This window comes from Dermacentor albipictus, chromosome 8, assembly GCF_038994185.2.
Source record: "Dermacentor albipictus isolate Rhodes 1998 colony chromosome 8, USDA_Dalb.pri_finalv2, whole genome shotgun sequence".
Taxonomy (NCBI): Eukaryota; Metazoa; Arthropoda; class Arachnida; order Ixodida; family Ixodidae; genus Dermacentor; species Dermacentor albipictus.
In genome coordinates this window covers 103,284,298-103,309,535 of record NC_091828.1, presented here as the reverse complement: position 1 = coordinate 103,309,535, position 25,238 = coordinate 103,284,298, and the positions used below count along the sequence as shown (strand labels likewise).

The 25,238-nt window shown below is 45.8% G+C and overlaps 1 protein-coding gene across 6 annotated transcripts in view; it reads left to right on the top strand.

The window, feature by feature from the left end:
• Positions 1-18,837, top strand: part of LOC139048920 (myocardin-related transcription factor A-like) — a 263,394-nt gene extending 244,557 nt beyond the window's left edge. For all 6 annotated transcript variants that reach the window (XM_070523883.1, XM_070523879.1, XM_070523884.1 and 3 more), the window contains 10 exons: positions 972-1,121; positions 3,442-3,598; positions 4,637-4,862; positions 5,297-5,473; positions 6,639-6,830; positions 8,177-8,406; positions 9,262-9,553; positions 10,291-10,429; positions 10,914-11,022; positions 13,723-18,837. In XM_070523883.1, coding sequence (XP_070379984.1) covers positions 972-1,121; positions 3,442-3,598; positions 4,637-4,862; positions 5,297-5,473; positions 6,639-6,830; positions 8,177-8,406; positions 9,262-9,553; positions 10,291-10,429; positions 10,914-11,022; positions 13,723-14,363 — 2,313 coding nt within the window. In that variant the 3' untranslated portion in view covers positions 14,364-18,837. The remainder of the gene's footprint in view (positions 1-971; positions 1,122-3,441; positions 3,599-4,636; positions 4,863-5,296; positions 5,474-6,638; positions 6,831-8,176; positions 8,407-9,261; positions 9,554-10,290; positions 10,430-10,913; positions 11,023-13,722) is intronic.
• The last annotated feature ends 6,401 nt before the right edge of the window (positions 18,838-25,238 follow it).

Below are 25,238 nucleotides of genomic sequence, written 5' to 3'. Positions count from 1 at the left end.
GGCCCTGGAAGCTAAAAAAAAAATGCTGTACCGACTAGACCACCAGTTCATGCTGAGGTTGTTGTTCTTTCCGAGGAAGCTATTTTTATTGCTTGCCACTTGCAGGCAACAAATTAAATTATTTCATGGATACTAGCTATGCAGACAAGCCATTTGACCTGTTTGTAGCCTTTGGTGTTTACATGCAATATGTTAACACGCGCTTTGTTACGTGTGCTAAGGGAATCCAATGTGCCATTATTCCGAGATTTCTCATCATTGGATCCCAAATTGGCTACCTTGTTCCTTGGTCTGAAAAAGATTTTTAAACATCTTGTGTCCCAAACAGAGGTTAATAAGATTGAAATTAAGTCACTGCAGCTAGGAAAAGTGCACAGAATGTCTTTATGTATTCAAGTCTTTTTTTTGTTTCTGTTCGTACACTTAGTAGGTAAGGAGCAAAAGTAAAGAAGGCAGCACATGTTTGAGTTTATTCACTGGAAATTGAAATAATCACAGCAGCTGTGCATCAGTCTCCGAGAAATAATGAAAGCATTAGACAGCGTTTTTGTTGCCAAAATGATCTACAAATTGTGGTCAATATACCTCAGAATATTTTAGCCATTTTTAGTTGGAATTACCTGAATTCTGAAATTAAATGTCTTTCTTTGTTGCCCTTTCTCTTAAAAAATCTAGGCTGCTCACTTATTGATGGCATTCCACACTAAAATATTATATCTCCTTATCTTATTGATTGCAGTCAATGTTAGTACATGTACCAGTGTTTGTGTACTTGATCAGTTGGCATTTTGGTTTGGGATCGTTAGACAATATTTTTGGGTTCTGGATGATGTTTCTACTCGAGTCGAAATGAAAGAAAAGGGTGGTCAAACGTATGTCATTCGCAAATTGAAGAATAGTGAAACCAAGCGGGGATTTGCTACACCGAAGTGGCGTTACTTGACAAATCTGGTTGACGCTTGCTTGCGCAGGGTCCACCAAGCGCTCAAAAGAACCAGCCAACCACATCGGCGGCATCCGAATCGTCGTACGAGCTTCTGCTCCAGCAGCAGCAGCTCTTCCTCCAGTGGCAACTCGAGTGGCAACAGAAGTATCCGCAGATCATCTTGCCTGCAGCTCAGGTGAGTTACCGGTTGACAGCTGATATAGGAGGTTGAGTTTGCCAGTTGCACTTCGTTGCAGCGTAAGAACATTGAGACCCTACAGCCTTCAGTGCAATAATCCCAGGACAACCATTGTGGAAGCAGAGTGCTTATGAGGCATTAGAATACTGGCTTCATTATCGAGCATGAAAAAATGACATCGCAGAGATGTATGTACTACATTTCATGCTCGTAAGACATTGCAGAGGTGTGTACCAACGGGCACGTGGTTGTCAGATTGGTCCTGGTGGCTGTACTTCAAAAGAAAAGAAGTTTCCGTATTTGATTGAACTACTTTCCGTATTTGTCACTTACGCCTCTTATGTGACACTTACGCCATGAAAAATCCCTTTGTAGATGCCTGTAATGTGCTAAAAGCTTCTACACCTGCAGTACGCTAACTCTCACTACTGAAGTCTATGCTATGCTAAACCACCAACACCTTGTTAGCACTTTGCTGTAGTTGTCTATACTCTCTGTAAACATTGTCTCTCTTTATACTCCATCATAGCGTGTCTAACTCACACTAAAACTTTTTGTTGGCGTGTATGCAATCGTAAAACTCTACCTTGACACCTACACTATGATGACACCCTACTGAAGTCTGCACTACGCTAGAACACTTAATGCATGCCCCATGTGGTGTACTGTCTGCACTGTTTGTAAACGCCGTCAGCCTCTGTACTCCACAGGAGCATGTCTGTCCTGCACTAAAGCACTCTCTTGACACTTGCACAATGCTAAAACATTCTGTTCAGTTCCGTGCACTAAGCTGAGACTCACTGATCGTCTGTGCTCTGCTGAGACTCTGTGGGATAGAAAGGCCCAAGGCAAATGCTCGTCATAAAACCATTTGATAGAACGAGCCTTGTGCCAGTTGGTGATTTCTTCATTTCAGTCGTGCTTTTGTTTCCTACACTTTCCTGTTTTTTTTTCTTTTTTCTTGCCCTCGCGCTATGGTATGTGAGGAAAATTAACCTCTTAAACGCTGAGGCCTCAGCCTCCCCATCTGGCCAGGGCTAAGTGAAGCAGCTAAGAGAAAGACAAAGGGACGCATTTCATGGTGTGCTACACCCCCCCCCTCCCCCCCCCCCTTTGCTGTCGTGGTGTGACTGGTTGCAGGGGGAAGTAGGGGGGGGGGTGCAGCATCACTGTGCTCGACGGTTCGGGCACGATTCCAAGTGCCCGGGAGGCTCTCTGGGATTTGACACGGTCCTCCGCGGCATCCAGGGTTACGGGGTCGGGATGGCATTCACGCTCTGAAAATTGGAGCACGTGGCTTGCCTTGTCAATCTCAATTCTTCTTCTTGCCGCTCTCTCTCCTCTTTTCTTGCCTGGATCGTTTGATTTTTGTCCTTGTGTGTGTCTGTTCTCAACTGCCGGCACCTTAATGACCTGCCTATCGTACACACACAGTCCGGTTGAAATGAAACCTCTGTGCAGGTGTTTATTTTTCTGTTTTGTCTTTTGTAACTGCGCTTTATACTGTTCGCTTGCTTTTTTAGTTTTTTTCTGTGATACTTGCCTTTGCAGAAACGCACATTTCTGCATTATACGTATACGCACACATACATTGTATGTACATGCTTTTGTACTCCATACACACAAACACGCATACATACATACAAACGTACATATTACATGTATATTTCTATCGCTACTCCATACACACATACATGTGCACATGCATACACGCATACATATTTTTGAGCACCAGGATGTTTTGCTCACATAACTGCTGGAAAGTTGATTCTGGGGAAACATAGATGTCTCGACTTTATTTTTTTTTTTTCATGGGTATACACCCACGATCAACAGATTACAAACAACAATGGTGGGGCTTGTTTTTGTCCCACCTTTTCTTGCCGTCCTTTGTCTCGTTCTGCACGGTTTCAACAAGATAGAACACCAGCTAGCCTAGTCTAATACCCTACTGCAAACAAAAAAGAAAGAAACTAACAAAATAAAATGAGCGTCTTTTCTATTACTTTAATCTTGTTATACTGCCGTTGTCTAAAAAGACAAGTAGTCTTTTTAGATGAGCAGCCCAAGCTAATCAAATAAGGAGTGTCAATTTTATTCCCAGTGTTTTACAATCGGATCATCCTTTAAATTGACACGAGGGAACGTCTCACCAATTTCGTGACTGTAGCACACGAGTTGCAACCCCCGAGAGCCGTGTCACGGCGTATGGTCCATTTAGTCGTCTGCGACTGTTCGCCTGCTGTTTCATTTTTTGTCGGACGTTTGCGAGGGGCCCACAATTTTTTTTTTTCTTTTTCTCACTCTGCCCCCTCAGAAGCCAGTGGTGTCGGAGGCATCGCAGGCGCCTGTACAGCTGGCGACCCCGCCCCCTCCGCCTCCCCCTCTGCCGCCCACCGTCAGTTCACCTCCCATCACCATGACGATCACGCCGGACCTGCCACGCCAACGGTCCAAACTGGAGGACATGAAGGGTGAGCCCACCGTTGCATCATTCTTCAAAGGCTGCTATAGGTTCAGATTCAGATTTGTTGGTTCCAGAAAAAAGTAGCTACAACATTAAGAATATACAGACGAGGGAATACTAGTCTGGGGCGGGTTAATAATCTAGTTACGAATCAGAATGTCTCGGCTTGCCACAAGCCATGTAGTTCTCTCAGTGGGGAGAGATGAGGGAAGGTATGAGGTGTGATGTGTTTCGAGATGAACCCGATGTGGCATGACATAGCATCGCGCGAATTTGCCATGATCCTCCATATTCAAGAACCTTTGAGAGGTGGAAAATCATGCCGAACCTGATAACCTGACAATGAAGCAGCACCTGCTCTTTACAGGCATCGTGGACCCGTACAGTGCCAACGATGGCTATGCACAAGCGGGGGTTGAGTCACGTGACGAGCGGTCCACGTTTTCATCTGTCGCAAAGATTGGTTTTACGATAACCCACCTGCCCTAGAGATGGGAAAGCCCTTCCATAGTTCAGAGGAAAACCAGAAAGCGAAATTCAATATGCGGTAAAAGGTTGCCTTTAAACACAGGTTCACTATTAAACTGAGAACCTAATTCTTCTTTAGCACTACATAATGTCACTAATTCTTTAGCTGCAGATGGAGAAAAGCACTTAATTCTATTCATCAGGTATGCTATCGATAAAGAAGTACTTTCCTAACCTTCGTATACTAGCACTGAGCTGCCATCAGCAGTGGCATATTAATTTAACTGTTCCCTTTCATAAGAGTGGGCAGTACTGTATATCTTGATTTCTGTCTGCTTAAGTTACCGATAGCTTACTTGATTCTTGTTATTCAATGCCAGGAGATTCCCAAGCATGTGGAGCTGTGTGTTTTCTAACCCAAAATTTGTAAGCATTCGATTTTTTTAAAACAATTTCTGATATTTGATACTCATTTCAATATTTGAATTTGTTTTCTTCTTGATTCGATTCGATATCCAGTTCTAAAACTGCTGTACAGTATTCGCACACCCTTAACAACAATCCTTTGCCCATGCAGTCAGCGACCTGAAGGCGGAGCTGAAGCGCCGTAACCTGCCCGTGTCGGGGTCCAAGCCACAGCTCATCGAGAGGTTAAAGCCATTCTCTGACATCGGGTCGGCTGGAACTCAGAGCAGCGGTTCTTCTTCAGACCAGCCGGTGTCCTCCGTGGAGGCGACGGACATATCCGACCTCTCTTCCCCGCAGTCCCCGTCTCTGGGTCTTTCTCTGGAGATGCATGATGGGTGAGCGGGATTTCGGTCGTAGTCTCACATGAGTTACCGTCTCAAAACACTCCAGTGAAAGGTGGAGGGGTGGGGGGGCGGGCGCAATTGGTTGTTAGAATGGTGAGACATGCTTACTGGCAATACACCAGACTGGAAACAGAGCGTAGGTACCGCAAGTGTTAGTAGTGTCTGTTTCCTACGTATCAGTTCCATTTAATGCTGGTAAACGTATCTGCTGGTAAACACCTGGTGGCCGTCAGGGTGCTGTTCCTAACGCCGTCCGAGAAGATTCGGTGCAATGCTGAACCTTGCCATTGCTGTCAGTCTGTGCCTTTTGAGCAAAACTGCAATTTTTTTTTTTCTTTTTAAGTCATCGGTACCTTTAGTCTGCGGTGATGTCAGGGTCCAGTGGCTATTGGGGGATTCATGGTTACGCCTCTCGTCAAATGCAGGAACCCGCCGTCGGTGGTTCCGATGGAGGTTGATGGAAGCGGCGACCTGATGATGGGGCAGCAGGACTCCCCGGCGGTTAGCGCCTCCGAGACGGACTTATCTGGTTCCGGAGCGGAGGACGAGCTCATGAGGATCCAGCAGAAGCGAATTGAAGAGCTCCAGCGCGAACTCCAAAGGCAAGCTTGTCCGTGTCCTTATTTTCATGTAGCGAGCTTACCACGTTTACCTGATTCTACTGTGCATCTTTTCTTTTTTTTCTTCACGAGAATGGCTCCGAAAATTGCCTGCTTGTTGCAGTTAAATACGAAACCAGAACCAATTATAGCCTGGTTATAGACGGCTTAGCCAGTTTGCTTGTAGCCAGCTTAACAAGCCAGCCTCATTAGCATACTACAGGAGACATAGAGCTATGCCTGGTCTGACTCCATTTTGGTTTTGTGAAATGTGCACATTTTTCTTGGTAGGCAAAGGCTATCATGTCCTGTGACAGTATCGCCATATCCTCGTGGCAAAATTCGTGGCACTGGAAGGCAGAAACGGACCAAGTAGAAACAAACATACAAAACGGACACATGCAGCAACAAAAGGACAACACAAAACATCCTGTTTGTGTTTGCCTGCCTTCCTTTCAGTACTGCAGAATCCCCAACAACTTGATAAATTTTCGGTTGTTCTAAATATTGCGGCAGAATTCCTTGTCCTGGTTACTACTCGGCCACTCTGCTGATCCGTTTCTATTGACCCTTTAAGGACGAAATGGAAATACCCGAATGGAACGTTTATTTTTCACCAAAATGTGAAAAAATCATGCATTGAGAATAAGGACATTCAACAAAAAGAAGAAAGCGTCTTGTGGAAACTGTTCCCACAAGAGGCGAGCAATACCAGGTTGAACGCTGGAAGCGAGCTTTTGCACCAAGGCCACCTATGGCCTCACGTGGAACTTGTACACACATTTCTCCTCGGGTGTGAAACAGAAGTGTACATTGCATTTCCTCTACATTACCCGATTGATACCACTGTAGATGGGGGTCTCTTGAATCATTCTTTTCTCGTCTAACCATGCCTTCAAAGGGAAGCGAGTTGCTCGCCGTGCTACTTCTTCCTCGTTCCTGCTCTAATCCAACTAATGACGCCTGCTGCCTGTCAGTCAGTGTCGGTCGAACGCATTTAGCCGCATACCCTGCACTTAGAACCAAAGCTCGGCACAGAAAAATAAAACAATTTTTCCGGCGTGTTGCCTGCAGGCGACTCTCGGCCAAAAAAAGGGTATTCGAAAGCGAATAAGCGAATGCGGCTGTTGTCGTGACGGGCGTATTTGTCGTTCCCGCTTCCCGATAGGTCTCAGCTTCGGTTGCAGCAGCAGCAGCAGCAGCAGCAGCAACAGCAGCAACAGGTGTCCACGCCCTACAGCCTGAAGAGTGTCACGCCACCCATCACCACTTTCACCCTCACCCTGTCGCCGTCGGGCCAGGCCATGGTGGCGTCACAGCCCCAGACCACCAGCCTGCTGACGTCGGGCAACGTGGCGAGGTCAGTGCCTGCACGTTCATCTTGCAACGGAGAGAAATCACCCCGGTTTCAACCCTACACATAGTGCAAAGTGCCAATCAGAGATGGCAATAAACATCGGTCCCAAATCATTTGCAACCGATTCTTCGTAGCCTGGTTTCTCGGACACGTCCCTTATGTAGTCCTACCTGCAGAGTGGAGACACCTACTTATAGAGCCAGTGTGTAACCGCAGCTGACACGACACACCCTGCGGACGCAAGCTTTCTAAAACATTGTTGAGCAACACCAGTGCAAAGACGTTCACCAATGCAAATTTTAGTTTCTTTACACTACGACCGTAGTATTCAAGTTCTGTGGTTGGCAGGCCTGTTTATACAGTCTGTTCTGTGATTTGTTGTGTCATTTCTGTCTCTGCAGATAATCCACTCAAACCAGTGGAATCGTGCTGTATGCTGCACAAAATTTTTTTTAAAAAGTTATTTGGACCTAAAAAACAAGAACGACAAAAGAATTTGATTAAAGACAGGTTCGAGATAGTTGATTTCTGGCCTGTTTGCATCTCTGGGCTTTTGTGGTTAATATGCCACTTGCCTCGGCGTCTGCAGGATGTACTTGGCCAGGTGCGTTTGACATTAAGGATCCTGGGGAAAAAAAAATTCTATATTTAGGTCTTGTCAGCAAGAGCACCGGTGGCTTGAAAAATTAGCGACGACACAGCTGACGACGATGGTTTTGTGCAACCGCACATGTGCCGTCCGGCCAACCTTTCACGGGGTACGAAATAGTTAGCGTCCCACGCACTGACTCACTCTGGTGCTGGCGTGCCTCCAAACTGGTTAGTTTTTGATAGTAATGGATGCGTAGCGCATGCCAGCCTTTATGCAGAAATAGCTGCCGAGACAGACTTTCGTTTCGAAACGGCTGCTTGAAGAACTTTCTCCTCAAAAGAAAAAAAGAAACAATGAGTAAATGGAGCAAATTTGCCTCTTCAGAATTGTAGTTAAAAGGATGTTAGGACAAGGTCAGAGTCGGCAGGGCAAGCAAATTTTCGTAGTGGCTCACCAAAGTCTGTGCTGAACTGTGGCACGCAGGGGTTTTTGTGCAAATGCAAAGGTGCACCTGAGAGTGGCAGCAGGAACCCTGTTTTAGGCTCACGTCATGTTTTCGCTTGCGAAGGATTTGTTCTCATTAAAAGTAGCGCCTTGGACCTCTAACTTATTGCTTTAATTGGATTTCATATGTATAACTTTCCTTTGATGACCTTTCAAACAATGGCCACTGCAGTAACCGTCATTGAAGCAGCAGTTGCTTGCCATTGCCAGCCTTATTGATGGCCTTTATTGCTTCTTGTTTGCCCCCTTGCAGCACCGGTACCGGTATGGTTGCTGCACCAGCCACGGTTGCCGACACCAAGTCGCTTCAGCGTCAGCTGCTGCAGCAACACCTACAGAACAAGATACAGCAGCAGCAGCAGCAGCACCAGCACCAGCAACAGCAGCAGCAGCAACAAGCTCAACAACAGCAACAACAGCAGCAGCAACAACAGCAACAGCAACAACAGCAACAACAAGATCAGCAACAGCCCCACCAACCAAGTAAGCATTCAAACTCTCCTAAGCTCGTTTTGCTGCAGCCTTTTGCCAGCGATGCCACGTCGGAAATGCGCTTCTTCAGTTGGTCAAGACCTGTTTGTGCCTGTGAAACCCAGCCTGAATTGTCATGGCTGAGGCGGTGTCTGTCGACAGCACACATCCTTGTCCTTTGTTGGCAGGCCGGTGTGATGACCCTCTCTTAGGCAGGTGCAGCGAGTTTTCGTGCGCTCTTTCCACTACAGTGCAACCTCTCGGAGCACTTCACTTGGGTGTGGAATGCCAACAAAGCTTGTACAGTTAGCTTTAGGTGCGCGTTACTCATTATGTTTTCCAAGCCACATGGCAAGTCGTATGCTGCAACTGCATGTGCTTAAATTACAAAGGGGAGGCTGGACTTTCTTTATCGGGTGTTGCAAAACATCTTTGTCTCCGACCTTCTTCAGTTCGCGCGTGTGTCCAACGATTTGAAATAAATTTCGTATTCTGGTTAAAGAATCCCGGGTGGTCAAATTTAATCTGGAGCTCACCACCGCCACCTCGCGCGTTGTTCTGCCGAGATTCGACTCCGCAGCCGAAATCAAAATGACACCGTGTCGAACGGCCTCCACTATTATCAACTACCTCCAGGGCTAGTTCGCCGTGCGGCTAATCACGCGTTCTACGCAGAGATGCCAAGTACAGCTGCATGTAAGCACGGTTTCACCACCACGGGAGTCTGTCATAACCCGTACATTGTTTCGAGGGAATTGAACCCCGTAATTTTGATACGATGTAATTTGACGGACAATGCAAGGAAAGGCTGTGCTGCCCCCCTCCCTGATGCATGATCTTACCATCTTTTTCTTTGCCTCGTTGCAGACTGCATGAACAGTCCAAGCCTCGCCCCTAGCCTCGCCTCGCCGTCGCCAACGTCTGCGGCCGTCAAGGCTTCGCTGGCCAACTTCCTTCAGCAGCAGCAACACCACCACCAGCAGCAACAGCAGCAACAGCAGCAGCAGAGCCTTGCGGCAGCGCTGGCGCTGGGCAGCGATGCCAACAACAACCACCAGTTGAGCGGAGAGCCGCAGCGCGGTGGGAGCAGTGGTCGCGCCATGGCCTACAGCCAGGGGAAGCACCCTACGATGAAAACCCCCAACGGCCTCCAGTCTCGGCAAGTTTCAAAGCAAATCAAGCTTTATGCCATCCACAAAAGCTCTTGGGAAGATGAGGCCTGGGACTAGCCCTGGGACTAGCCCTGGGACTAGGCCTGGGACTAGGCCTGGGACTAGGCCTGGGACTAGGCCTGGGAGTAGGCCTGGGACTAGGCCTGGGACTAGGTCTGGGATGAGGTCTGGGACGAGTTATGGGACGATGTCTGGGACAGTCGGCATAACATTGACATGATTCCACGATAGAGTGCATGCAATGATATAAGTAAACTCTTACGCGGTGCTGCATTACGTGAATAAGGCAGCCACACCACGAGGCTAAACTCACGCTGCCGTGAAGTCGCTCATTGGGGCACAATTCGCACCCCGTGACTTTCCAGCTACATTTTTCTATTTCTCGGTGCTGGTTATTCGCTCGAAAATACAAGACCGCTTCACCTGCCAAGGTTTGCCACTTGGCACAATTTGCACTGCCGTATAAAATCGGGTTCGCCAGAAATGTAGTGCGGCTGCCACCATATTGAAACGGCAGCTGAATCAGTCAGCCCCACATGTAAGCCGGGGGGGGGGGGGGAGGAGGGGGCTTGCTTGACTTCGAGGCTAAGGATTCTAGGGAGAAAAGTGTTATATTCAAATAGATACAGTAGCTTCCCCCTATAATTTCTCTAGCTTCGTTGTCTGTCCATTTGACATAAATGAAGCAGAGAATGAGAGAGAAGTTCTTTGCCTTTTTGTTCAGGTCCCTGCAGCAAGCTTCAAGTTTTCCCTCATTGCTGTCGCCCAAGACTGCTTCACTTCCGGAACCATTCATCCTCACCAAACAGCCGCCAGACTATGACGAAGCGACCAAGCATCTTAATAAGACGAGGCAGGCACAGGTAAAGCCCGTAGATGCTCCTTCTCTAGTCATTCCTTCTTTGTTTTGTTGGTTCCACGTGATATAAAATGTAGCAGGGAACTTTTTCCGGGACTGTTGTAAAAATTTTGTCATGCCCCGAAAAGTGTCTAAAGTGTTGTGCAAGGAAGTAAACAGTAAACCTCAACTTCAAACTTGGGACAAAAAAGCACAGACAAATACAAGCGTTTGTCTTCATGTGCTTATTGGTATTTTTCTGCTTGTCCAAAGTCTCAATTACATTTTAGATCATTTTAGTTAAAACAGCGACATACTGAGGTCGCTCACTGCAAACTGTAGTTGTTATTACGGTCACCAAGTGCCGATTGAAGTTCTGGTACTCCTTTCACTGGGCATATGGTACAGGCCCATTCGTCATCTATTGTCAATGCAGGAAATCAGCTGTGACACTCATGTAAATCTTTGGATGTGCCTTTTACGTGAATGATTGTTTGTCTTCCTTGCAGATGCTACCGCTGAACAACCTAGCGCCTGCAAGCTCAAAACAGAATCGTCCTCGTTCAATCAAGAGCAAGGACGTCGACGACGTTCTTGAGATTCTCATCAAAAATGGAGGCAAGTCGGACTTGCTATAACCTTTTCAATCGCAATCGTCATTGCCTCGTTGCGAGTTCGCTGTAGGGCACAGGCTTCCTCTAGATATCTCCAATTACCCTGCGTCAGCTAACCCTGCCCACTCCTAACACAGGTAAACCTCGATATAGCGAAGTAGGTAAAATCGGCAATTCGCTTCGTTGTATCGAAATTTGGTTGTATTGAAATTCGACCTTTTATGAAAATAAGTACAGTCGCCAACAGATTTTTTTTTTGTTTTTGCGCGAAAGGGGCCGCCGAATTTTCCTAATTATCGGGCAATCTAAAAAAGCAAATTGGAATGAGAAAACAATTCGTTTTCATGAATTTGGGAGTTGGCGACAAATTATACGGTTTCATACCACGTCGACAGTATCTTCACATCGGTGGTACGAATTAAGCGAAGCCAGCCATGCTTTCGTGTACGCTCTGCCCCTCCAGCAGATGGCGCCGCCAGCACTGGAACGACGCTATCGTGAAAAGCGCTGGCAGCGGGGAACGAATGCTTCGTCTGCCTGTTGCTCCAACGGGTCACCGAAATTCGAGATTGTACAACCTTCAGTACTAAACGCACGGGGAGATCACTTGCATGATGTCACGCGGTCTCGGCGCGCCCACTCTTTGCACACACGGTAGATTGCCTCTTAAAGGGACACTAAAGTGAAAAATTATTTCTCCTGCGTCAGTAAATTACCGTTCTACAACACCAAAAACACCACTCTTACAACGATCAGACGTTTGGTAAGCCAGAAAAAGCACAAGAACGATATACGGGTGGCGACGCCTACTTGAGTTCCCGCATCTGGGGGCTGTGACGTCTTGGATTTTGATGGCATTTTCTAGGGCCTACTATATATATATAGCGGTACAGATTGACTACATTGTGTTCTAAAGGAACCAAGCATTAAACATGGCAAGTTTCGGGAACCTTCATTCAGCCAACGCGGCCCAAATGCGAAAACATACTTTGGAAACCCTGACGTCACGCTGACATACCGGCACTGGGGTTTCGGCGCGAAATTCAAATACTGATACTTCGACCTTCATTTTCTCATCTAATATTCAAACTATCTTTTGAAATGACTGCCTGCAGGGTTCTCAAACAATGCTTTATTAGTCTAAACTGATTTATTCTTTCCCTTTAGTGTCCCTTTAAGCAGGGTGCGCAGCTGCATATGTACTCAGCCACGCTTGCAGCTATGCACAGCCATGGCCAAGATGCACACCAGAAATCGCGCTAACTTACAGCCCCCACCCGCCCCACACCTTACTCGCGCTTGATCACGCTTCAACGAGCTCACTCCCCTCCCCCTCGTTCCCTTTGGCGCGCAAGCAGACAGCACTCATGCGTGAAGCCATCATCTTTCTTTCTCACCCTCGCACACTTTCACTCGCACCTAGAGCACAAAGTGCGCGGGACATGATAGGACCTTCTTGCACTTAAAGACTGTATATGGAACATGGCGTTGCTTCACTTCAGCGGTCGCTCTTGTTGCGCCGCGCCCAATTTGAGAGGTGCGTTTGCAAGCAGCCGCTTGTGATTCAATCATTTGACCATCTGCGTGTGCGGAAGTTTCCGTTTATTGTCTCGGCATTCTTTTGCTACGGAAACGAAATTTCGGTATATGTATCGCATTGAACACACATACAAATCGTATAAAAACACACTTCATTATAGTATTGAGGTGTTAATTACGTGGAGTTCTATGGAAAAGACGTTATGAAAAGCTAAATACTTCGTTATATCGAGAATTTCATTATGTTGAAGTTTGCTATATCGAGGTTTAGCTGTACCTGCATATTCCCTTATCTGATAACTCCATTTAATCACCTAGTGCCTTGGAACTCCATTTCCTTACGCTTAATTCGTGCACCTAAGTTGTTCCACATGTTGAATGATTGTTTAATGGTGTTGAAGTTGTCTTGCACCTCATATGTGTTCGTTTGTGCCTGCAATTTGTGTATGTAGTTGCAGCAAAGTATCCAGACACAGCTGGGCACATGTCCGTTGGAGCTTTACTGTTCTATACCAGGGGATCTTGATGTTGCTTGTAACAACCTCTTAGTTACATGGCAAAGTAAGATGCCTACTTTCAACATTTTTTTTTATTCACCTTTTTGCTCCATTACCACTCTGCAGTTTCTCATACTTGCAAGAATCTCGAACCATCATGTCAGCGTCGGATTGCTTAATTTGCAAATCTGCAAACCTTCAAAGCAGTGATCTACAATGTTCTTGACCCTCATCCCATGTTTATGTTGCTATATAAGTGCACAGGGGCATGTAACATTCGCAGTTATCCGGTAACCCAGTACCTTTGGCGTTGTGCTGCTGGGCTCGACGTCGCGGGTTCGATCCCCACTGCGGCGGCCACATCCCAAATGGCAGTGGGAATGCAAGAATGCTCATGTATCATAAATTGGGTGCATGTTAAACAACCCCGGGTCGTCAAAATTAATTTGCCCCACCCCCAATACAGTGTGCCTAGTTTGTTTTAGTGTGCAACACCCTCCTACCCCCCCCCCCCTCCCCCAAGAAAAAATTCCTAGTTTACGGATTTTTGGCTGGCTATATTGAGTTGCACTTTCATGAAAATATTAGAACTTACATCAAGAATGGGAACTATGTGCTTCTTTTGTTAAAAAGCGGAGGGCTGATATGAACATTTAACAAACCCGCAGAGTTGCCCCCAAGTGCTGCACAAGAGCCACCGACACCCACGACACCGGGCACACCCATCACCGACATGAGCGGACTTCTCGCGTGTACGTCACCTTCGTTTCCGACACCGCCGCCCTCGTCGGAGGCAACGACCGCCACACCGGGCGAACGGAACTCGCCCTCCCTGGCGCTGTCCGGCGATGGTGAGACGCCCCCTCCGTCGGCGTCGTTGGACTTTGACTTCCACCTGGACCTGGACGATTTCGAAGGCATGGACCTCGGCATGCTGACTGACAGTGGACCTTCCAAGAACCAGGCTCCGCGGAACCACCACACTGGTGGCAGCGTGGACCTCTCTGACCCAGCGCTGAGCATGGAGATCGAGCTGTCGGACTGGCTGGACGTCATGATGCCCCAGACGACTTCGTCGTCATCGAGCATGCCCAACGGCCAGGTGTCCACTTCTTCTGCGACTCCGTGCACGACAGTGTTGTCATCGTCCGCCGTGGCACAGAACGCGACGCAGCACGATCCGTTGCTGTCGACAAACGCGTCCGTGGACGTTCAGGACCCGTTCGACCTATTTTCGGTGAACGACGCAGACTTTCGGGCGTGGGACGACTTTCGGACTAATTGGGACAGCGCAGACTTCATCGCCTGACTTCTGCGGACCGTATGAGGCGGTTCAACGCAGGAGCGGGAGAAAAGGTGCCCCACACGCTGTTGTGAGATGGTTTTCGCATGCCAATGTGCCAGTGATGACTCTGTCGGTGACTGTCTCCGCCGCCACTGATGGGCGAAAGACTCGCGTGTTCGTTATCAGTAGAGAGAGAGAGAGAGAGACCAAGGTAATTTTTTTGCACTTATGACAACCAAATAGTTGTTAAAAGGCCGTCTTAGTGTCACGGACCAAGCACAACAACAGAAACAAAAAACAGATTGCGTGCCAAGTTAAAGTGCCGACCGCTTTTCAAGACTTTCTTTTTTGCTTTGTTCATTTCATTTTTCTCAGCCAGGGATGTCTTGTCACCTTTTCCAGCGGCGAGAAATCAGATTCACATCGCGTTCGTGTCGTCTTCCATTTCACGGTGCCAGGATTGCTCACGCCAAAACATAAAGATTGGGAGGGAAACCGCAAACACTTGGCGTTGTTTTCACAGCACCCAGTCTCTTAACGAATGGCTGCAATGCTAGCCGCGTCCCGGCCATTGCATTAGAGACTTGCCACGTGGGGCACCGCAGATCACCATTTTTCGTGCAGACACGACGCAAGTACAAAAAACTCCCACTATGTCTTATCATTTTCGCATCGCACAGTGAGCTATGATTGTATGACGATCGTACGTATGCCCCCCTCTCTCCCTGCCCTGCCTCACGCTAGAGAAAAGCTCACAGTGGCAATCGATGCTCGCTTCGATGTTGAACGAAGGTATTCGCACGGTAACACTCTACGTGCGTCGCCAACTTCATGCCGACCATCGCTCTTTTATTATGTACAGTCGAACCTCCTTATAATGAAATTGCACTCAACGCGAAATCGCGTTCATTATATTTGTTATATCCAATATTCGTTATAACTGTCTACAGTACACTGATATCGCTAAAAAATGTATCTTTAGTAATTCATGGACTGGCCTATGCGAAAGAAATGTAAGCCTTCTACAGGCCAGCAAAGGCTCTCCCAAGGATTGACAACCCGTCGGTAGGTTGCCGTCCCGAGATTTCCACACATGGACGCCAAACCGCAAACGCTTTTTTGCAGCAGCGTGGATAAGTAACCGCGCAATAGGTGTGGTCTTATGGGATTGGTACATTGGCTTTCTGGCCACGGGGCCAGCCAAGCCAAGCTTGGCCAAAATGCACTTGTGCATTCAGAATGTATTGTTACGAGTTGCTCTTGTTGAGTTGTTGGCATCGTCTACCAGAATACATATAAATATTCACTTTGCTGTAACCGATGGATCTTTCGTTTTCAATTCCGCTATAGCGGTAGAATACTCCGTAATATAAAGCAACCAACTTAGGCTTACTCATTCTATCCTAATTATTATCTGTATGCCACGATTTGTTATATCCAGGTTCATTATGTTGAGGTTCGACTGTAACTTTTGCTTTTTTCGATAAGGGATCAAAACGACTGCTTCTGTGACAAAACACTTGGGTCAGACGAAGAGGCACGCGATATGCATCTTGCAGATTTCGGAGATGGTAAGCCAGCTCAGAGGCGCAGGAACTACATTTTTTCCTGGCTTAATGTCGAGACAGCGTCGTGGCCGACGCGAAAAAAAGGACTGACCGGAAACAGGCGCACGTGTTCTCGTCGGGAGAACCACATTCCAAGCGTTGTTTCGTCGGTGAAAAACGGAGAGAAGACGGAAGAAGGAAAAAAAAAAGGACGCGAAACTAAATGTCGCCACCTCAGAAATGCAACCGTGAACGTCGTGAGAGGCAAAAGCGAGAGAGACATTGACCATGGTATATGCCCGGAGGCATCCGAGGAAGCCATTATGCCTCGAGCCCAACTACAATTTTTTTTTTTACCACATTATGAAATAGTACTTTGGGAATGCAGAAATATTCTCGCTAGACCGCTAGCGCCACAATGTGTGTGAAACGCTTTTATTTAAAAGAAGAATGTTTTACTCAAGCAAGTGATGCGAGCAGAATATGCATTGAAGCTTTTTTATTTCTTTATTTGCTTTTATGGCAATGATCTTGCCAGTATTAAAAAAAAAAAAAAACTTGGAGAAGTTTTTAGTCCGGTGGCTTGTACGTTATCATGCGATAAGAAATATCGAAGTTCGGTTGACTGCTTCTGTTGGACCACTGGAACAAAATTGGCGTCGAGTACTTCGACTCGATGACATGTTCCCACATTTTTCAATGACAACATACACAGGCTTGTGACCAACGCTTGTACATGACATAATGCAGTCGACTCGCATTGATTAAAACTCGTAGGAGACATTTATTCCTGTTCAAATTATCAGGAATCGAGTAAAGCTCGCTAAAAACACGCAATTGGCAGTTACTAAGCGATTGGATACTAGCTGCAGTGGTTGAATTGGCATTCAGCTAAACCACTGTAAGAGGTAGAACTATGACCGCAAGGTCATGAGCTTGATTCCCACCCACCACGGCTACATTTTGATACCGGTGAATGGTAAAAAACGCTCGTGCACCATGCTGAATGCACGTTAAAAGCACTCCGAGTGGTTAATGCAAAGCATTCCACTACGTCTTTTATAGCTCCAGCATATAGCTTTGGGGTATTGTGCCCTATGAATCAATCACCCGGTGAGAAAACCTCATAGGACACTAAAGTATATATAGAAGCAATTAAAAAGATGGTTAAAGAGGGACAAATAATAACAGAGTATGAATTATCAGTGGCATTAAATGTTCAAAAACAAGACTCCTCTTACTGCAAGAGCGATGTTATTGTCCATTCTAACATTTCAAGTGGTATTTGCATTTCTCATTTTTGCACCAGGTATTTGACGTTTGTCATAGACTTAACGCATAGCGTGGAAAGCAAAATTGAGGTTGCTTGTGCCCCTATGAATCGTTCTTGGCCATGTTGGTCTGCAGCTAAGAGGCTTGTTTTGTTTCACGTGGTTCAAAATGCTTCGAAGACATTTTGAGCAAGCAAATCTTCCAAGGTCGCTATGGTATAATTGGAACTTGAATTTACAGTGAACAACTTGCTCTTCCTAAGCTCGATGATGATGTTTGCAAGTTTCTGCATAATTCCTAGTTTTGGAGCAACTTCACGGTCGGCCTTTTTGTTTAAAGTGGAAGGACAGGACATGTATTGTTCCACAGTTTCAATTTTTCAACAAGTGACAGGCTGAATATTCACGAAATTCTCGAATGTAGATTAGTGTATCCGAGATGGAATCAGTGCGAGTCCACTGTATGCAATTTAATGGCTCTAATTTTGTCCACTTGTTTTCAAAACTGTCTACTTATAATGGGCATTATTGTGTCCTATTTGCTTCTGCAACATATCACATATTTTTTTTTCCTCAAGGTATACAACTCTTGCCTAAGTTTCACTACAAATAGTGCATAACTTTTGACAAAGTTCAGTGATGTCAGCCACTAGGTTTTTTTGTTCTTTCCAGATGCAACAAATTCTAGCGCAAACGGCTGAACAGTTGTTTAACGAGAGTGCTTTTGCATTCCCCGCGCAATTGAAGAATGAAATCGACGTTGGGCCTCGACGTAAAGCCCCTACATAAGGATCACCAGGCCAGAACAGATACACCCAATTTATTATCGTCGAACCTTCGTTGTGTTTTCTACACACGTGTGTGTGCCTGTGTGTGTGTGCGTGTTATTACCAAGGTTGTAATCTTTTTGTATATAATTTAGGCGAGGTGCAAAAATCGACAAATTTGTTGCGACATATAAAAAAAAAGAAAACATAATGGGCCTACCCTCCCAGCTGTGACATAAAAGGCAAACTCAAACATTCTGGTACGTGCGCTGTGCAAAAGTAATAATTCCCGCTTTGGGCGAGCTTATTTTCTTAATTTTAAAAACCTGATGCTAATGAGCTAGCTGTTCTTTGTCAGCGTGTTATTATGAAATCTGATTGGGAAATTTTTTCACAGGTTTATTTTACGCCTTGTGTATAGATGAATTCAAACAGTGCCTTTTGCCTCGACGGCAGTCGTGTGACATTTGTGCTCAAGTCTCGGCCGGCGTCATGTAGTTGCACTTAAAAAGTTACAGCATCCTTCAAGGTAGAGTTCCTATGTGATTGAGTTTGTCTTTATCATTTGTTGTTTACTCTATTTGTCGAATTGCCCAAGCCACGATTGTATAGGCGCTCGATTTTTTTTTCTTTGCAGCTGGTCTCTGGCTTTTTGTCGCATGTGCTGGTAACACTAACCCAAGCTGGTTTCTGTGCTTTTTTTTTTCTTTCAACAGTTGCAAAAACCAGCTTGTTTTGGGTGACGGAAGCTATTAGGTGAACAGTGCAAGCAATACCATGTTTCTTGTTTCCTTTCTCCTCCCCCCTTTTCTTTTTCTCAAAATGTACATATTGTGAGGGCTCAGTCTCCCTGGTGTTGGTGCCCTCATTGGTGTAGTGTGATGCAAGAAATAAAATATAAATGAATACTGATTATTATGGTACTGTTTCATGTATTCTCGGCCCACTCTGCGTGACTCTGCACAGTCAATGCTGTGGTTACACACATAAACGCATCTCCTAAGCAGGCCTTAAAGGCCAGTGGCAATGAACTTTTGGTGGCATTCGCACATCGTATCTTATAGAGGAGGCCTTCAAGGACAAATTCAACTAAATATTTGATGCGGTTGCATACACGACAGTTTCTTCTAAAGGAGGCTTTGAAGGTTAGCTTTAGTGGAATATTGATTGTAGTTGAAGAAATAGTGTCTTATAAAGGAGGCCTTAAAGGCCAAGGCAACTACAGCAACATTTTTGTCGCAGTTTTGTCTTAGTTTTTTCGCATCTTCTAAAGCTCTGAAAGACCAACTGCAACAAAATTTGGTTGCAATTACAAGGCTCTTCAAAATTACCCTTGAAGCAATTAAATTTTAGACAGCATAAAAATCCCAATAGTGGCAATACAAAGCAGCCTTGAAGCAATATTTTACATTTGAAAATTGAGTGGCTGCATCACAAAGAGTCCACAAAAATTGATGTTCTTGGTACTGAACTGTCTCAGACCCAAGCGACTTAGTGAATCCTTCAGCTTGGTTACTGTGAACAGCAGTCTGAAGCTTGCATTTAATAAGTATGCAGGCTATCTATTCAAGCTGCCCCTTTACGTCATTTGCTCGTCCATGCAACTGAAAGGACACTCAATAAAGCTGTCAGATCTCTCTTGCACATGATGCCACTGACATGTGTCCACTTGTTCAGTCAATGCCTGGTTCAAGTGCATGAGGAATAACTTGCACTATCAAGGTGCACATTACGTACCTTGGTGAAGCCTCTTGTGTATTATGTGGCGTTGTGGCGCCATCCAGAATGTGCTTTGTAAACGAAGCCTGTTGCTTTCGAGATTTCAGCGCACACATTTGTGGTTTTCCTGCTTTCTTTTACTTGATTGTACACGACATGCAAGACGACGTGAACCAGCGTACAGACCAAGTTGCTCTCGCAAGTAAAAATTCTGCACAACTACACATCTTAGAGGCACATGTGTCACGCAGAGTACCTCACAAACAAACCAATGCAAACGCTTCAGGAAGTAAAATATGCCAGCAGTATCCTACTGCATTTTCATTCCAGCACATATGGGGAGGGGGCATTCGAGTGCTAACACTAAGGTACTGAGCAATTTTGTGCAATTGAGTGTTCCGTGTTCAGAGCCGATTTGTTGTTGTGGAATTTTCAGTGTATAGACTCTCTTCACCGGCTTGTTCGCTCACTGTAAACCGATGGCGCTTGCTCCACGTGCCTAGACTAGCCTTTTTGTTGCCTTAAGAATCGCCGCATAGCTTCCATGTCGATTTGATTCCCGGTCACGGCATCTGCACTCCTAGAGGAGGAGGGGATTGACTGCAAGAAACGCTCCTATACTTAGCTACAGGCCACTTGTCCGCTGCAGGCCACTTGGCGCTTGTCCTTGTCCATTTTTCTTGTGTCCGAGGTTTTATTCGTGCTAAGCTACTACTTCGAATATTAGCTACAGGCGCACATTAAAAGAACACCAGATGGCCGAAATGGATCTGGAGCCCAGCACTACCGCGTCCTTTATAACTTTAGGACGTTAAACCCCTCATTTTTTAAACGTCTCGTAAAGTTGCTGTATGCGTACACACTTCAGTAAGCCTGTTGTGAATTGACAACCGAGGTTTTCTTGTGTGGATTTTTGTACTAAAAGCTGACTGGTTTACAGTGTTTTGTGTTCGCAGTGGAGAGGCATAAAAAGATGTACCACTTGTTGACGGTCTGTTAACTGTGATTTACTCTAGCTGCTGCCCTCCAAGTTTTCTTTGCCCTCGTTTCTTTGCTCCACAACCCTGGAGAAATTTGTCGAACCGTCTCCTAACTTAAACCAAGGTTTTGCTGTGGTGAAACGTTTTTTGTAATTATTTTTATCGAAGGCAATGTTCCCAGAAAAATATCATGGCCGAATAGCACCGCAAATTTGGAAAACACTGGCACCCACATGTAAATATTTTTTCCGGTCTCCATTATAGTTCGGCTCCATTCAATGAAACTTGCTGAAGCTCAGAGTTATGTATTAAATTTGAGTGCACTCGTTAGAGAGAGTGCCAATCAATGAGTGGATTTACACATTACAAAAGAATGTTCGAAGCTGAACCTTTCATCATGGGCTGCAATGTGAACGAGTGACGACTTGCATATTTTCCATAAGCTGCAACCTCAAAAAAATGGGACATTTTAAGCTCAAAGTGTGGCATAAAGAAATCTAGCACGACTGACACATTCACTTGTGATCGCATAGAAAATTACTAATGTAATGGCATTGCACCGGACAAAGTTACCGAGCCAAAAACATGACAACCTGTGGCTCCCAAGCCATTGGCTATAATTTTTTTTAATGAACGAATGACAGTAATTATTATTTAATACAGCGGCTGAGAGTATGTACTAGTGCATCATGGGAAGCAATTTCTAGCCCAGCACCATACGGCAGTGCTCGCACCGTTTGGACGCGGCGTAATGAGCTCGGAAGGGCGAAAATGCGACAATTACGTGTCTTCTGAAGCGTTGGCCAACGTTTCACGCCATTCACGCATTCACTGTTGGCGACAAACGACAAAAGAACATCGTGCACTGCCATTGTAAACTAAGGCAGCGGAGACCAGCTGAGACAAGCAATGGATGCGTTATCGCATGGTTAAACGTGGTGGCACCCACAGGAGCACAGTGAAAAGGGTCTACAAAGTCTCAACACATTTGAGGATCCATTTTGCTAGATCTATATATCTGAGCAGTAACACTCGCCACAAGCAATCGTCTTCAATATTTTGAATAGTTCTTACTTGTGATGTTGGAGAAACAGTACTGTGGTATACATTATAAGCTAAATAAGGCTAATAATTCCCATAGAAATTTCAAATTGTGCATTAGATTCAGATAAGGGACCAGAAGGTAGCTGAAAGCCGAAAGTAAAGACAAATCTGTGCACTGTGAATCATTCCAATGCACTAGCGCCAGCGTTGCCTCTAAGGTTGCATTTCACACCAATAGCATTGGATGAAGGAATTGCGTTTGCATGTGCAATTCAATGTAGAATGCACCGACCCCCATCGTGCACAACAACATTGCACAGTTCTGCAGTTTTCAAGATCTTTATTTGGCTTGTGCAGGTGATTTCTCATGACAGCATCGCCTCCTCCTCGAGGATTCAACGCAGCACGAGATGATGGATGCACTGTAATCTCGCGACAGTCTGTGACAAAAGCTTTAAGGTCACCGCTCTCGTTAACAAAGCGTTGTCTGCTCCCGAGCGATGATGCTTGTGCTCCCAAGTATTTGCTTCCAGTGAGACTACGCTTTTGATGACAAGAAACTGAAGACAGAAGTTAAGTGAAGCTAAAATTAACAAATTTGCTACCATTGCTGAGAGCAGGACTTCCATGAAAGAGCAGTAGAGCGTTGCTGGCACGACTTTTAAAGATACGGTGTTACCTCCCAGTGAAGTAAATCATCCAGGCAGTGATCTGTCAGAACAAGTCTACGGATAAATAAGGTAAATATAGGAGGTTAATTGGTGTAACTTCAAGGCTACCGTACGCACCCTGCGTGCAGTCTGCAGTCTGCACGCTTCAATCATAGCTAAATACAAGCAAGGTTTGTCGGACTATCCGCACCTAGTACATAGTCTACTAGGGTCAGATCTGACGGTGACAGCAGCCACTGGAGCCATTAGCAAAGCTTTACGCCTGTGTATTCCTGAACGACATTCTCGTAAATGGAAATGGCTACCAGTGACAGTCCCCGAGTATGAAATCAGTAAGTACAAACAGCCGTTTTGGAAATGGAAATGTGGCATAATCTGTTCCATGTAAAAGTTTAACATCTATGTGTGTACAGTCAATGGACTGTAGTCCAGGAAATCCAGCACGTTACCTCTGGATACAAGATAGTGCAGTTCCGACACTTCATTGGACCTTACGACAGAATTCGGTGACGCAAGCTTATGCCATGGCTCTGTCAGTGCCATTGGTGGGAAATGTGGCGCCCTCTCTGTGTGACCCTTCGAAGCACCGCAGTTTAGAGGGCCTGACTAAACATGGCCACCGAGATTGCTGGCACAGTGTACCAAGACATGGGTGATGCACCTCCTTCCATTCTGTTAGGCACCTTGAGCCGAGAAAAAAAGATGCGCTCTCTTGAGCAGTGTTTCTCGGCGACTGGGCAAATGACGAGGCATGTTCAGTAGCCTAGCCTACCTAAAAATATGTAGCTATGCTACGCATTTGCCTTTACTGTCCCTCAAACGCCACAATCAATTAAGGTTGGGGACTGCAGCTCAAGCACAGAGGACCCAGCGTGCTTCAGCAATGATAGTGACGACCTTTGCACCTTTGCGACAGACTGTGTGCTTCTTACGAACTCTCAGTGAAACTCAAGGAAGTGACAATTGCAGGCATGACACACTGATCACAAATCACTGTAAACAAGAACAACACAAGAAGCCAAGAGAGTGCCGAACGTTTGAAAGAACTTGTGCACGTAAAGTCGGCGCCACAGAAACGAGAGAGCAGACATGTCCACACCTGAAATGTACCGAGACGGCTGTGATTGCTCGCTGCAGTATAGTCTGGCACTGAATAGGCAGAGCCCAGCCTTGCTTTAAGCAACTCGGAACAAACTTCAGAAACCTAGATGCATGGTAGACGGTTGTTACAAAGCATTTTGCTACAGTGCTGTGTATTGCAGAGCAAGACAGTTTTGCGTGGCACAGTGGCCAAAATGGCGATTTATGGCAACCTTGTATAAATACAGCGGCACTGACTTGTGTTCAAAACGAATCGACAGGGGCCAGCTGAATGACACAGTTGGCTCGCACTTGTTCAAACTGTACTGGAGACCACAGATCTTTTGTCTGAATTATCATAAACGTCAAGCTTTTTGCAGCTGACCTCGCAAAGTGTACCCTGACCTCGGAAAGCTGTGCTACAAGGAGTTCAAAACACACACACACGATAGAATGCAACATTCTGCTTACTCCATCATCGCTTGACTCAAATGGCTGGAGACAGTGCAATAATAGTTTTGTACACTCTGGTGAACTCGATGTCGCCAGATGGCACCACCGGTGCTGCCGCTCGCACCTACATGTAACCATATGCCGTAAATAATAATATATGTTTACAGAGGAGCCGAAACTCTCTATTGAATATTGTTAATGGTAGCCTTCTCACACACAACCAAAAGGAAGAAAATTGTAATATTTGCACATTCTGAGAATTCCATTTAGTGTAAATACATCTCATTCTAAAGGACTAGCATTCGCATCAAGCCGTGGTCTCGGCAACGTGCTCACAACCGATTCCGGCTTCACCATAGCACAGGGAGTATTACGGCCTTTAAGGCAGTATTTGTGACTTCGTGTATGAAAATGCTGTGCAAGACAAACTCAAGGAAGCTGCATTTCTGTTGATGTACATGGCATTGTGAGCATGGCATACCTGACACGGTATTACAACAATTGTAATTGTTTTGCCGGTACAGTTCTCAGAACTTTTAACAAAACATCCGTGTGTTCCTATTAGCAGTTTCAAGGACTGTATGCTGCTTTAAACACCCACTGAATCAAATACTAATACGCGAGAAAGAGAATGTGTTGACGACAACTGCCCACTTACATGGACAAAGAAGTTCATGCAGCAGCACACAGAGCTCACAATCAGCAACAACAATGTGCAGTTGGCCACGAAAGTTTACAGGACGTGGATGCTATGACAAATGTGAGATTTCTGCCCTGTTAACACGCTTATTATTTAATGGATCACTGTGTGAGTTACATTAACTACTACTTATTGCAACTTTGACTTCGAGGCCATGTGCTCAGGCCTCGCGAAAATTCAGCTTTAAATCCAGCGTCCCGAGAACTTTTGAAGCCGACTGTGCTTGCGTGTCGTCGTCAACGGTTCTGCGGGTCCGCACAGAAACTGGTCGACCGTGACATTGCTCAGACGTGAGAGATAAAATCGATATAAAAGTCATATCATTACTTTAAAAGTACTGCCAATCTTGTACGTTACGTCACCTTCTTTCAAAACAAATATTTCAGCACAACAGCCCTGCTCGTCGTATCATATTTTGCCTAAGACTGGTGTCTACACGTGTAAATGCTAAAAATGCATTCCCCTTTATCAAACCCACACATTCAAGGACAGAACCACTCTATGCATCTAACTCCGAGGTTCTGTCTAAAGCGCTAAGTTGAATTCTCGCCGCCTCCTCCCGACATGCTGCCGCTACGACAGTCGCTCGTGACAGGCTCAGTCAAGACGGCAACAGTGGCCAAGCCCGCCTTAGGTACCATTGCTACAAAAATGTCAAAGGTGTGCG